General features: G+C 49.4%; 1 protein-coding gene across 1 annotated transcript in view; it reads left to right on the top strand.

Moving 5' to 3' along the window:
- Positions 1-13,496, top strand: part of XPC (XPC complex subunit, DNA damage recognition and repair factor) — a 51,978-nt gene extending 38,482 nt beyond the window's left edge. The window contains exons 9-16 of the mRNA XM_080823659.1: positions 533-1,402; positions 2,240-2,400; positions 8,753-8,834; positions 9,729-9,863; positions 9,944-10,113; positions 10,637-10,730; positions 11,289-11,378; positions 12,512-13,496. Of these exons, the coding sequence (XP_080679785.1) occupies positions 533-1,402; positions 2,240-2,400; positions 8,753-8,834; positions 9,729-9,863; positions 9,944-10,113; positions 10,637-10,730; positions 11,289-11,378; positions 12,512-12,727 (1,818 nt within the window). The 3' untranslated portion in view covers positions 12,728-13,496. The remainder of the gene's footprint in view (positions 1-532; positions 1,403-2,239; positions 2,401-8,752; positions 8,835-9,728; positions 9,864-9,943; positions 10,114-10,636; positions 10,731-11,288; positions 11,379-12,511) is intronic.
- The last annotated feature ends 33 nt before the right edge of the window (positions 13,497-13,529 follow it).

The following is a 13,529-nucleotide window of genomic DNA, read 5'->3' as shown; positions in this document are numbered from 1 at the left end:
GACAAGCTGCACTGTTGATACTGTCAAGACTTAGTGGTCCAGAGGTGGATTTAATTCCATCATCTTAATGTAGCAAGTTTATTAAGTCCATCGGTATTTATTTGCAAGGCATGTTATGTGTAAGGTGGGTACTGTTACCGAGGAAACTGACTCAGAGTTTTACCCATATGTAATAAATAAATATTTGAGAAAATGTGAATAAATGTATATATAGTTGACTGGAACACATAATGAATGAGAAGCAGAACTGGAGTTGGAAACCAGGTTTGTGTGTTTCCTGTGTTCACACCCCTGCCCCTCCCACCGGGTTCCTGAGTGCAAAGAGTTACTTTGTGGCTTAGCTAAGATACCACAGATTTTAGTGAATACATTCTTATATTCCTAAAGGATTGTTGGCCCTGCCCTACCCTGTCTGAGCTGGGGACATCCTGTGTATGCTGGTTCTGTAGCCAGTGACTTAGCCCTGGCAGAGTATAGGATCTCTATCATATGAGCACAGAAAGGAAAAACATAGTTTCCTCTTCTGTTTAAGGGAAAGAAAGCTCCAAAGGTGACATCTGCGGAAGGTGCTGGAGGCTCCTTGGAAACTTGCAGCCCAGTTCTAGAAAGCCTGACCAAACCCAAGACCAGCCAAGGAACCAGACGAGAGGTCACATCATCTAAGGGCCCTGGCCGTCCAAGTGCCAAAGGGAAGAGGAGCAAAGCAGCTACGGTCAGGAAGAAACGGAGAGAGCCCTCCATCAGGGAAGAAGAGCACAAGGCAGGAGGGCAGCAGGAGGATACCCAGAGACGTCGGCATGGCCGAGAGCGGCAGGTGGCCTCCAGGGTGTCTTATAAAGAAGAGAGTGGGAGTGACAAGGGTAGTAGCGGTTCTGACTTCGAGCTCTCCAGTGGGGAAGCCCATCATTCATCTGATGAGGATTCTGAGCCTAGCCTTCCCAGGCAGAGATCAAAGGCAGGGTCCAGGAGTGACTCCAGGACCCAACGTGGAAGGCACTCTAAGCACCCTGGCTTCCTAGCTGCATCCACGAGCTCTTCAAGCAGTAAGAGTAAACGAGGCAAGAAAATCTCCAGTGATGGTGAGGGGGCAGAAAGAGGGAAAGCAGCTGGTGTAGACCAGTGGCTAGAGGTGTTCTGTGAGCAAGAGGAAAAGTGGGTGTGTGTGGACTGTGTGCATGGTGTGGTGGGCCAGGCTCTGTCCTGTTACAAGTATGCCACCAAGCCCATGACCTATGTGGTGGGCATCGACGGTGATGGCTGGGTCCGGGATGTTACCCAGAGGTACGATCCAGACTGGATGACTGCGACCCGCAAGTGCCGGGTCAATGCCAAGTGGTGGGCTGAAACCTTGAGACCATACCAGAGCCCGTTGGTGGAGAGGGAGAAGAAGGAAGACTCAGAGGTAAGGCCTCGGCTGCTGTGGGCTTGAAGGCCCATCTTGGTGCCCCTTGTATGTATATGTATATGCCGTAGCCCATGAGGGTATCTTTGTGTGTGATCTGGAATTTTCACAATACTAAAGACCTGGGATGGCTTTTGCCTTGATTTTACCAGTTAAAAATGGAGGCTCTGAGAGGTTAACTGCTTTGGTATTTGAATCCACGTCTATCTGGCCGTTATACAGCACACTTTTAGTTACTGCCTAGTTGTAAATTTGGAGCTCTAAAACAATTTACACAGTCATATAACTTGCTCTGAGTGAAAGAAGACAAAACTCATGAATGTGGTCGCCGTCTGTCTCCCTGCCCTATTTGAGCCCCATGTGGAATTGTCCACTGAGAAATCAGAATCCTGAAAGAAGTACTAAAAGAATGAGTGTTTGTCACAGGAGGGCAAGGAGAGTCACACGGTGCCAATGGCCTGTTGGAGTCTCCTGGGAGAGTAGGGTCAAGTAGACCCAAGTAGACCCCCATCACAGAGCAGGTAAGGCCTTCCTGAAGAAAACCATGTGTCTTCCTTGAGGACAAGAGCAGGCACTAACCTGCTTGGGTTGGCCAGGGTGTCCAAGCACTGAGAATGAATAGGTTAGATGACTTTTCACAGTTGCCACAAGCCCCGGGATTCCATGCTTTATCTAAAACCTGCCTAGAACCAGACTGTAGGCGCAATGTTATGGTCATTGGTGCTCATGAAACCTCTGCTCCACTGTTTTCCTGAACAAGGTGGTCTAGGGCTCGCCTGCCTCAGACCACCCCTCCTCTTCCAGACATGTTCAGCATTATCTCTCTGGCCTTTGCAGTTCCAGGCAAAGCACCTGGGCCAGCCTTTGCCTACTGTCATTGGCACATACAAGAACCACCCTCTGTATGCGCTGAAGAGGCATCTGTTGAAATACGAGGCCATCTATCCTGAGACAGCTGCGATTCTTGGCTATTGTCGTGGAGAAGCTGTGTACTCCAGGTGCGTGAGGCAGCTTGGTGGCCCTGTGGGCTTCCCGATGGCCTGGGACTGTCAGGCTCCTGGACGGGGGCAGGGGGTGCTGCTTACGTCAGCCCTTATGTCAAACGGGATGAGCTTTGTGGTGTGTGTATGTGTGCACCGTCCCATGGGGGCACATGTAGAAGGGATTCAGGCTTGAAGATGAAAACAAGGGTTAAAAGACCAGCAGGTTGAAAAGAGTTATGGGGGAAAAATTGAAAAGTATGACAAGGTTTATATGGGATAATAGGAAATACATCCCTAAAATGTAAGTTACAAACATACAAAAGAGGAAAATACAAGATATGATCATGAAAATTAAAGGGAGTAGATATTTTAATGGGGACAGAGCTTCTGTTTGGGAAGATGGAAAAGTTCTGGAGGTGTGTGGTGGGGACAGTTACTCAACAGTGTAAATGTACTTAACACCACAGAACTGCACACTTAGAAATGCTTAAAATGGTGTATTTTGTATATATTTTGTCCACACTAAAAAAACGGCAGAAGAAGAGGGGAAGGGAATAAGAGAAGAAGAATGTGAAATAGATACAAAATTAAAACAAAATATTTTTTTTAAGATTATTTATTTATTGAGAGAGAGAGCATGCACGCAGGGTAGGGGCAGAGGGAAAGAGTTTGAAGCAGACTACTTGCTGAGCACAGAGCCCAAAGCAGGGCTCCATCTCACAGCCCTGAGATCATGGCCTAAGCCAAAATCAAGAGTCGGACGCTTAACCAATGGCATCACCCAGGTGCCCCTAAAACAAAAAATTTTAATGTCAATTTAAGGTGAGAAAGAAAAATAGCAGCAGACCTTGTAAGAAAATAGCAATAGAAAGAAATTACAATGGAATACTACTCAGCCATCAAAAATGGAATCTTTCCATTTGCAATGACATGGCTAGAGCTAGAAGAATACAGTAAGCGAGGTAAGTCTATCAGAGAAAGTTATCATATGATCTCACTGATATGTGGAATTTAAGAAGCAGAACAGAATCATAGGAGAAAGGAAAAAATAAAACAAGACAATCAGGGAGATAGACCATAAGAGACTTAATCATAGGCAATGAACTGAGGGTTGCTGGAGGGGTGGGGAGTGGGGTAACTGGGTGATGGACATTGAGGAGGCTATGTGATGTTACACTTGATATTAGCCAAAAGGCTGAGAAGCGATAGAATAGGGCACGTGATGTAATGATTACTGGGTATTAGGTAAGGTTGATGAATCACTGACCTCCACCTCTGAAACCAATAATACATTATATATTAATTAATTGAATTTGAATAAAGTATGTTTCTAAAAAAACAAAAATAATAACTAAAATGTGGTTTTTTATTTTTTATTTTTATTTATTTTTTTAAGGATTTTATGTATTTATTTGTCAGACAGAGTATGTACAGGTAGGGGGAGCAGCAGGGAGAGGGAGAAGCAGGCTCCCTGCTGAGCAAGGAGCCCCCTGGGGGACTTGATCCCAAGACCCTGGGATCATGACCTGAGCTGAAGGCAGATGCCTAATTGATTGAGCCACCCAGGTGTCCCAAGAAGTGGCTTTTTAAAACTGGAATGAAAGACCAAAAAAATAGAGTAGAGGATTTTTTAAAAAAATTAACATATAATGTATTATTTGCTTCAGGAGTACAGGTCTGTGAATCATCAGTCTTACACAATTCACAGCACTCACCATAGCACATACCCTCCCCAATGTCCATCACCCAGCCACCCTATTCCTAACCCCCAACCCCTGAGCAACCCTCAGTTCGTTTCCTGAGATTGAGTCTCTCATGGTTTGTCTCCCTCCTGATCCCATCTTGTTTCATTTTTTCCCCTCCCTGCCCCCCACAGCTCCCCACCCTGCCTCCCAAATTCCTCGTATCAGGGAGATCATATGATAATTGTGTTTCTCTGATTGACTTATTTCCCTTAGCATAATACCCTCTAGTTCCATTCACATCATTGCAAATGGCAAGATTTCATTTCCTTTGATGGCTGCATAGTATTACATTGTATATATATATATATATATATATATATATATATATATATATACACACACCACACCTTCTTTATCCATTCTTCTGTTGATGGACATCTAGGCTCTTTCCATAGTTTGTCTATTGTGGACATTGCTGCTATAAACATTGGGGTGCACGTGCGCCTTCAGATCACTACGTTTGTATCTTTAGGGTAAATACCTAGTAGTGCGATTGCTTGGTCATAGGGTGGCTCTATTTTCAACTTTTTGAGGAACCTCCATGCTGTTTTCCAGAGTGGCTGTACCAGCTTGCATTCCCACCAATGGTGTAGGAAGGTTCCTCTTTTTCTGCTTCCTCACCAACACCTGTCATTTCCTCACTGGTTAATTTTAGCCATTCTGACTGGTGTGAGGTGGTATCTCATTGTGGTTTTGATTTGTATTTCCCTGATGCTGAGTGATATTGAGCACTTTTTCATATGTCTGTTGGCCATTTGGATGTTTTCTTTGCAGAAATGTCTGTTCATGTCCTCTGCCCATTTCTTGACTGGATTATTTGTTCTTTGGGTTTTGAGTTTGATAAATTCTATGTAGATTTTGGATACTAGCCCTTTATCTGATCTGTCATTTGTGAGTATCTTCTCCCATTCTGTTAATTGTCTTTTGGTTTTGTTGACTGTTTCTATTGCTGTGTAAAAGCTTTTGACCTTGATGAAGTCCCAGTAGTTCATTTTTATCCTTGCTTCCCTTCCCTTTGGTGATGTTTCTAGGAAGAAGTTGCTGTGGCTGAGGTCAAAGAGGTTGCTGTCTGTGTTCTCAAGGGTTTTGATGGATTCCTGTCTCACATGGAGGTCCTTCATCCATTTTGAGTCTATTTTTGTGTGTGGCATAAAGAAATGATCTGGTTTCATTGTTCTGCATGTGGCTGTCCAATTTTTCCATTGGACATTCTTCCCTGCTTTGTCAAAGATTAGTTGACCACGGAGTTGAGGGTCCATTTCTGGGCTCTCTGTTCTGTTCCATTGATCTATGTGTCTGTTTTTGTGCCAGTACCATACTGTCGTGATGATGACAGCTTTGTAATAGAGCTTGAAGTCTGGAATTGTGATCCCACCAACTTTGGTTTTCAACATTCCTCCAGCTATTTGGGGTCTTTTCTGGTTCCATATAAATTTTAGGATTGTGTTTATTCCATTTCTTTGAAAAAATAGGGATTGATAGGGATTGCATTAAATGTGTAGATTGCTTTAGGTAGCATAGACATTTTCACCATATTTATTCTACCACTCCATGAGCATGGAATGTTTTTCCATTTCATTGTGTCTTCCTCAGTTTCTTTCATGAGTACTTTATCGTATTCTGAGTACAGATTCTTTGCCTCTTTGGTTAGGTTTATTCCTAGGTATCTTACGGTTTTGGGTGCAATTGTAAGTGGGATTGACTCCTTAATTTCTCCTTCTTTTGTCTTGTTGTTGGCGTATAGAAATGCAACTGATTTCTATGCATTGCTTTTATATCCTGACATTTCACTTAATTCCTGTATAAGTTCTAGCAGTTTTGGAGTAGAGTCTTTGGATTTGCCACATAAAGTATCATATCCTCTGCAAAGAGTGAGAGTTTGACTTCTTTGCCTATTCGGATGACTTTTATTTCTTTTTGTTACCTGATTGCTGAAGCTAGGACTTCTAGTGCTATGTTGAATAGCAGTGGTGATAGTATTCCTGACCTTAGGGGAAAAGCTGTCAGTTTTTCCCCATTGAGAATGATATTCGCGGTGGGTTTTTCATAGATGGCTTTGATGATATTGAGGTATGTACCCTCTGTCCCTGCACTTTGAAGAGTTTTGATCAAGAAAGGATGCTGTGCTTTGTCAAATGCTTTTTCAGCATCTCTCGAGAGTATCATACGGTTCTTTTTCTTTTATTAATGTATTGTATCACATTGATTAATCTGCAGATTTTGAATGAATCTTGCAGCCCAGGAATAAATCCCACTTGGTCATGGTGAATAATTCTTTGAATGTACTGTTGGATCCTATTGGCTAGTATTTTGGTGAGAATTTTTGCATCTGTGTTCATCAAGGATATTGGTCTGTAATTCTCCTTTTTTGATGGGGTCTTTGTCTGGTTTTGGGATCAAGGGAATGCTGGCAGAGTAAAGGATGTTCTTAATAAACAGGAGAATAAAGAGAAAACAATGGAGCAGGGAAATCACACAAGTAGGTGGTACAATGGCTCTGAGTGGGACCTCCTTCCTGCGTGCAGCCCTGCAGGGACTCCGCCAACGCCCTCTGTTCAGGATATGTGGCTGAGCTTTCTGCTGCATCTCTGGAGGTGTCCTACCTGGTCAGGGCCTCAGCCCCCGGCAGTCAGAGCTTGGAAGGCACAGGCTTCCTCAGGTGGTGGGGGGAAAGCAGGTCCAGTGGGAAGGAAGCAGGCCTGGTCCCCAGGGACCGATCATGTCAGTCATCAGAGAGAGCATTAGAGGCGGACATTTTTTTTTGGATAGTAGAATAGACAAAACCAAGTTTACCATGTAACCATTTATAAATGTATGGTTCGGTAGTGTTAAGTACATTGGCTCATACGCCCATCCACACCATCTGTCTCCAGGACTTTTTTTTTTTTGGTTTAAAGATTTTTTATTTGTTTATTTAACAGACAGAACACAAGTAGGCAGAGAGGCAGGCAGAGAGAGAGAGGAAGCGGGCTACCCGCCAAGCAGAGAGCCTGATGCGGGGCTTGATCCCAGGAGCCTGGGATCATGACCTGAGCCGAAGGCAGAGACTTTAACCCACTGAGCCACTCAGGCACCCCTCCAGGACTTTATCTCCAGAACTGAAACTCCATCCCCATGAAACACTCACCCTAACCCCCGCCCCCCCCACCTCTGGCAGCCACCTCGCTGGTTTTTATTGGACTCTTGTGGGGACCTTACATAAATGTGACCATGCAGTATTTGTCCTTTTGTGACTGGCCTCTAGGGACGGATGCTTGCATTGCTTCCCCTTTTGGCTGTTGTGAATAGTGCTTCTGTGAACATGGGTGTACAGATAATCTCTTTGAGATTCTGCTTACATTTCTTTTGGGTACACGCCCAGAAGTAGAATTGCTGGATCATATGGTAATTTTGTGTTTAACTTTTGAAGAACTAGGCTTCTGTTTTCCACAATGGCTGCATGGTTTTACAGCCCTACCAGCAACACGCAAGGATGCCAGTTACCCCACAGCCTCGCCAACGCTTTTTGAGTTTTTTGATAACAGCCATTCTGATGGTGTAAAGTGGTTAGAAGTTGAGATTTAGCCTGACAGGGCTCTGTCCACTTCCCCACTGTGCTCCTTGGAATGTCCTGACAGTGTCCAGCCTCTCCCCCCGCCCCCATGTGAAGGCCATGACTGTGACATAATGGCTCCTTGGGGCGATCAGAGCTGTGTAGCCTGCCAAGGGGTGGGGGGAAGTGCGAGTGGAGGTCTCAGGCCCAACCAGAATGCTGTAGCACCGGGAAAGCGTCTGGTCCTCCCTCAGCCTGGCAGAGCAGAGAGGACAGAGCTCATATCATGACAGATAGAGGGTGCCCCCAAGGCTCCAGAAGGGACAGTGGCTCATGCAGGGTCTCCCTGGTAGGCCGTGGCAAAGAGGAGGCAGGAGCAGAGGGCCTGGTTTCCGCACTGGAAGGGAACTTCATGCCCTCACTCTGCGGAGCCCACTCTCTGGCTGGAGTGCAGGGCTGCCTACTGAGGAGGAGATGAGCATGTCCTGTCAAAGCTCAGCAAGGAAGGCAGTTGGAACTTGTGGGGAGGTAGCCTTGCAAGGCTGGGGTACAGCGCTTACCCTGGAAGGAGAGTGAAGCCAGAGGTGTGCTCTGCAGTCACTGGCTGCCAGGAATTAAGACTGTTCCACGTGCGTGAGTCATCATTCCGTGGTAACTCACTAGCTCACAGTTCTGGTGTGATCTTCTTGGGGGTTCCCTGCCCCTTCTCTGGACACTCGGTCCTTCCCCCATCTCTGTGTTTAGCAGCAGACCAGTCCTTGGGTAGCCAGGCACTGGCATGGTGGTGTGGAGGGTGCCGGTACTGCTCTGCCTCCCACTGTGGGAGGAGGGGGGAGTCCTGGCTTGCAGCCCAAGACAGACAAGACAACTCTGTTTAGGTCAGATTTGTAAACGGACACATTCCTGAGAAGATAGGAAGTCCAGATTAGCTGTTTGTGTAACACAGGTCTCCTGGTCTCCCCAGGAGCCCAGCCTGGGGGAGAGAATGGAGGCCTGAGCCCTTCCTTCAGGGGAGCCATGTGAGGCAGGCATCTGTGCCGCTGGGTATGGACTGAGTTTGTCCTGTGTCTCTGTCTGTTGGCTCCCGCAGGGATTGCGTGCATACCCTGCACTCCCGGGACACGTGGCTGAAACAGGCCAGAGTGGTGAGGCTGGGAGAAGTGCCCTACAAGGTAACCACGGGGGTGGGGAGGCAGGGAGGGGGCGGCGGCGCACTGGGGGCAGAGGCTTGGGCACTCCGGGCTGCTGAGTGCGCACCCGGGAGAGGAATCCAGGGCTGACTTTTCTAGCCTGAGAAAGACCAAAGGAAGAGAAAGCATTCAAATATGTCTTAGTCTAATGGGGGAATTTGTAAGATGGATCTTTCAGAGCATGCAAGACATGTGACATTTTTTAAGGGTTGTAAAACAGGCTGCATATGACCCTTTCCAAAAAAAGTGCTGAGCCCTGAGCTAGAGGTGCCCAGTGTGCCCGTCCTGCTCCTCCTTGTGGCATGTACGCAGCTTTCTTGCTCATGCTCCCCAGCGAAACTTCTGGGCGCTAGACATGGTCGGGTAGTGTGCGGGGGGTCCCATGCCGTCAGTGCCTTCCAGAATGCATGACACAGCTAGTTCCTGGGTTTAAATCCCAGCCCTGTCACTCACCGAGCCATGGGACTTCAGTGACTTCATCTCCAGGTCCCAGTCACCCTGTGCGCGATGAAGGTAGAGCATGTGGTGTGGCTGGTAAAAGCCTGGTTCTGGCCCTCCGGCCTGTGGCTGTAGGCAGTGGCTTGCAGCTCACGGGTCAGTCGTCTGTCTGCGCAGTGGAGACAGTGGTGGGACCGCCCTGCGGGGCACAGCGCCTAGAGCAGGGACCATCTGCAGGTGCTGGCTAGCAGCAGCTGTCCTTGGGGCCACGGTGGTACTAGGCATTGTAAGCAGGTGGGAAGTGTGCGCATCTCGGGCTCATGGTGGAGGTTGAATGAGGCCATGGGTTCAGGAAAGCCCTCAGCACAGTACCTGCTATATAGTAAGTGCTCTGGAAGCGGTGGTCCTCCTATAAACTGGCTGTTCCCTCTGGTGCAGATGGTGAAAGGCTACTCCAACCGGGCCCGGAAGGCCCGCCTTGCCGAGCCCCAGCTGCAGGACCACAACGACCTGGGCCTGTTTGGCGAGTGGCAGACGGAGGAGTACCAGCCGCCTGTGGCTGTGGACGGCAAGGTGAGGGCAGTGTTCTGATGGGTCAGGACCGGGCTGCTGCACACTGCTGCTGGCTAGACCGGCTGTGCTACCCTCTGCAGGTCCCCCGGAATGAGTTTGGGAACGTGTACCTCTTCCTGCCCAGCATGATGCCCATTGGCTGCGTCCAGCTCAACCTGCCCAACCTGCACCGCGTGGCCCGCAAGCTGGACATTGACTGTGTCCAGGCCATCACCGGCTTCGATTTCCATAAAGGCTACTCCCATCCCATGTGCGTGAGGGTCCTTCTGCAGCACCGGCAGGAGGGCTGGGCTGTCCTAGAGGAGGGGCAGGAAGTCGATGTGGGGGTTGAGGCCATTTTCTGGGTTTTACTCTGGATTTGCCAAGTCAGCCTTAACACTTTATCTTTTCCTTTCACACTTTTACTCGGGCTCACTCTGCCTCCATCCAGAGGTAGCAAAACAAATGACACCATATGCTCGTGATGCTAGATGAAAACCGTCCTCTGGGGGTTGGAAACAAGGGACCAGGCGAGGTCAGCACGCTTCTTGGTTAAGTGATCTCTGTCATCCCAGCGGGTGGGGGTGGGCCTGGGGAAGACGCAGGGCCGGCGTCCGGAGGCCTGCCTCCTGCACGGGTGCTGTCGGCAGCTAGGGCTGGGACTGCAGATACCTGATGCTGGAAATTCTTTGGGGAGCAGCTGGCTGGCCTCTGCAAGGGGGAGGCGAGGCCAGAGGGAGGCGAGGCCGGAGGTGGCAGCCTCAAGTAAGGCCATCCATGTTGCATCCTTACAGAACCGACGGGTACATTGTCTGCGAGGAATACAAAGATGTGCTCTTAGCTGCCTGGGAGAAGGAGCAGGCGCTCATTGAGAAACGGGAGAAGGAGGTGAGCCATGTGGCCAGGGCGGGCTGGGTGGGGGCCTGAGGTGAAAGCAGAAGGGCGGGGAACACGAGCCCCCACGTGGGGGCAGGTGCCTCACTTGCACTATGGGTAACAGGAGGGACCGCGGGCCCCGAAGCTCTTTCCAGCTCTCAGACTGCAGAGGGCACCCTAGGGAGTCAGCCCTGGATAAACAGGGTCCTGTCCGTACGTCACCATCCAGCATCCCTGTCCACTGTGTACCTGGATCCCGGCTCTGGCAGCTGCCGCACCTGCCATCCACGACTGCCTCTGCTGAAAGGCATTGCCTGTGGTCCAGACCTCCTCCTTGAAGATGTTCAAGTTGCTAACAGTTAAAAAGAGGCTTCTGTTTTGGTGCCTTTTACATGCATTACTTTATAAAATCATGCTCCTTTAAAACAGACGTGGCATGGTTGAGAAACTCTTTTAACCGAAGAATCTTATTTTGGATCTTTAGATCTTCAGATGTTCATAGGTTCCATCTAGACACTTTTCCTGAAAGTGACAGTACTTAACATTTTGTGTTCTTTGTTTTGCCTGCAGAAAAGAGAGAAACGGGCCCTCGGGAACTGGAAGCTGCTGGTCAGGGGACTGCTCATCAGGGAGAGACTGAAGCTTCGCTATGGGGACAAGGTCAGTGTGGCTTTTTTGGAAAGAGACAAGCTCAGGTGGAAGAGAGGGACTCAGAACCCTGGGCCCGGATTCTGTCCAGAGATGCCGTGTGTCTTGTCACCAGAATCCTGTGTCTCTGAGGCACCTGTGTCCTTAACTTTCCTTGTTGGGAAGGGTGTCCCTGGAGTCCGCCTCAGCTGTCCTTCCAGCCCTCAGCCCAACATCCCCCTTTCCTGCTCCCGTCTGCCACAAGCAGGTGCCTGCTGGGGTCTGAGCTCATGCTGAGCCCATCCAGGGAGGGACAGGCACCCTGTGTGTCTGTGTTTGACGTGCCCTCCATAGCCTGGCCGCACTTCCTGTGCCTGTGGCTATCCTCCAGGCCTGGGGTTGCTCACTTAAGTCGTGTTTCATGGTACCTGCCCTGGGCTGGGCCAGCCTGTGCGAGGTGGATGTGTTGCCCTCAGAGGAGCTCCCAGGGGGGCAGAGGCCCCTCTACATGGTTATGTGGTGAGATCAGTATTGGGTCAGAGATCAGTATTGGGTTGGAAATGTGCTCTGGGAACAGCTGTAACCACACCCGTTTTCTCGCTGTCTCCAACTCCACATGCTGCCAGTTTGCCTTTAAAACTGGCAAAATATTTTTGTCATGCTCTTCCCTCAAATCCCCTGGGTGACCTCTCACCAGGCTCTATGTTGATTTCGTCCACCCACGTGCTCTACCTGCATCCAAACCCTCCATGCCCAGCTCCCCAGCCGGCCCCGGTCAGGGAGTGTCTCCTTGGAGCATTTGGCACAGAAAGCTGGTCCTGTGCAGTTGAAGACGTTAGTGTGCTTTTGTGCAGAAGTGAGGTAAAGAAGTGCAAAGCACCAGTCCTGTGATCTACATTCGGTTGTATGCTCCCTGAGCACGGTCCCCCACATAAACATTTTTGTTTCCCAGCACTGAGCCCAGAGCAAGTTCTCCAGTCCCTGCTTGGTGGAGTTCCCAGTGTGAGGAAGGCTCTCCCCCAGCCCCATGTGGTGCCCCTCCCTGCCCTCCCAGAGCCACTGGCTGGGGTGGGGGCGCTGCTGCTGGGCGCTTGACTGCCCTCTGGCGGTGCTCCCTGCCATCTGATGGCTGACTCGAGGCCCACCCATTGTCCCTCCCCATCCAGAGTGAGGAGAGAGCTCCCCAAGGACCTGCCGGAGGTGGACTGTCTTCTGATGAAGAGGAGGGGACCAGCTCTCAAGCAGAAGCATCGAGGATCCTGGCTGCCTCCTGGCCCCAGAACCGAGAGGCTGAAGAAGAACAGAAGCCAAAGTGCCCTAAGAAGACCAAAAGGGAGAAGGCGGCTGCAGCCTCCCACCTGTTCCCTTTTGAGAGGCTGTGATGGGAGTGGCCACCTGTTGAACCCCACACCTGCCCTGGGGGATGCGCCGGCCCTGGTGTCTGGGGTATCTCCTCTGAGAAGGCAGAGAAGCAGCGTGTGCGGCGGACGAGGGCCAGGGGACAGAGGGGTTAAACTGAGGGGTGTCGTGGGTCTGGTCTGGCCCTGGGCCTTGTTAGATAGATGTGGGGTAGGGCTTTCAGGGCTGTCCGTCTCTGCACCCTATGCTTTGAGCTCTGGGACACTTCCCAGGAGACTCCCCCACCACCTCGATGTCACTCAGCCCGCCTTTGGAAACAGGAGTCCATTTTCTTATAGAAACCACTGGGTGATTTAGAAATGCACGAGTCCCTTCTTCCAGGTGAGTTCTTCATCTGTCAGACCCTCATGCTTCTGCCTCTCCTGCAGCTGGTGGAGCCTTTCTCTCTGGGCCATGCCTTTTTCTCTCAGCCAGATATACTAACACTGCCTAATGCTGCCTCTTCATGGGGTAGGGAGAGCAGTTGGGAAGTAAGGGCATCTCCAGTTAAAGTGGGGGGACCCACTTTTGGAAGTAATGTTTCAGGGCGGCAGAAGACTCAAACCAAGAGCTGAAATCAGGAAAGGAAACACACTGAGAGTTAAAGAAATGTTAGTGAAAGTGGATCAGTGTCAGCCAGATTTTATCCACTGTGGATAAGTTTATAAAAGCTCTATGCATTGTAGATATTCAGGAGAAATAACTTTTGTAACATTTTGAGGAAAAAAATAAAACTTTTACTTAAAAAGACTCAGCTTGCGCTTTTCTTTCAGATTTATGGTCGGC

Source organism: Martes martes, assembly GCF_963455335.1.
Source record: "Martes martes genome assembly, chromosome: 1".
NCBI lineage: Eukaryota > Metazoa > Chordata > Mammalia > Carnivora > Mustelidae > Martes > Martes martes.
Note: the sequence above shows the minus strand (reverse complement) of the source record. Positions and strands in the feature narration are given on the sequence as shown.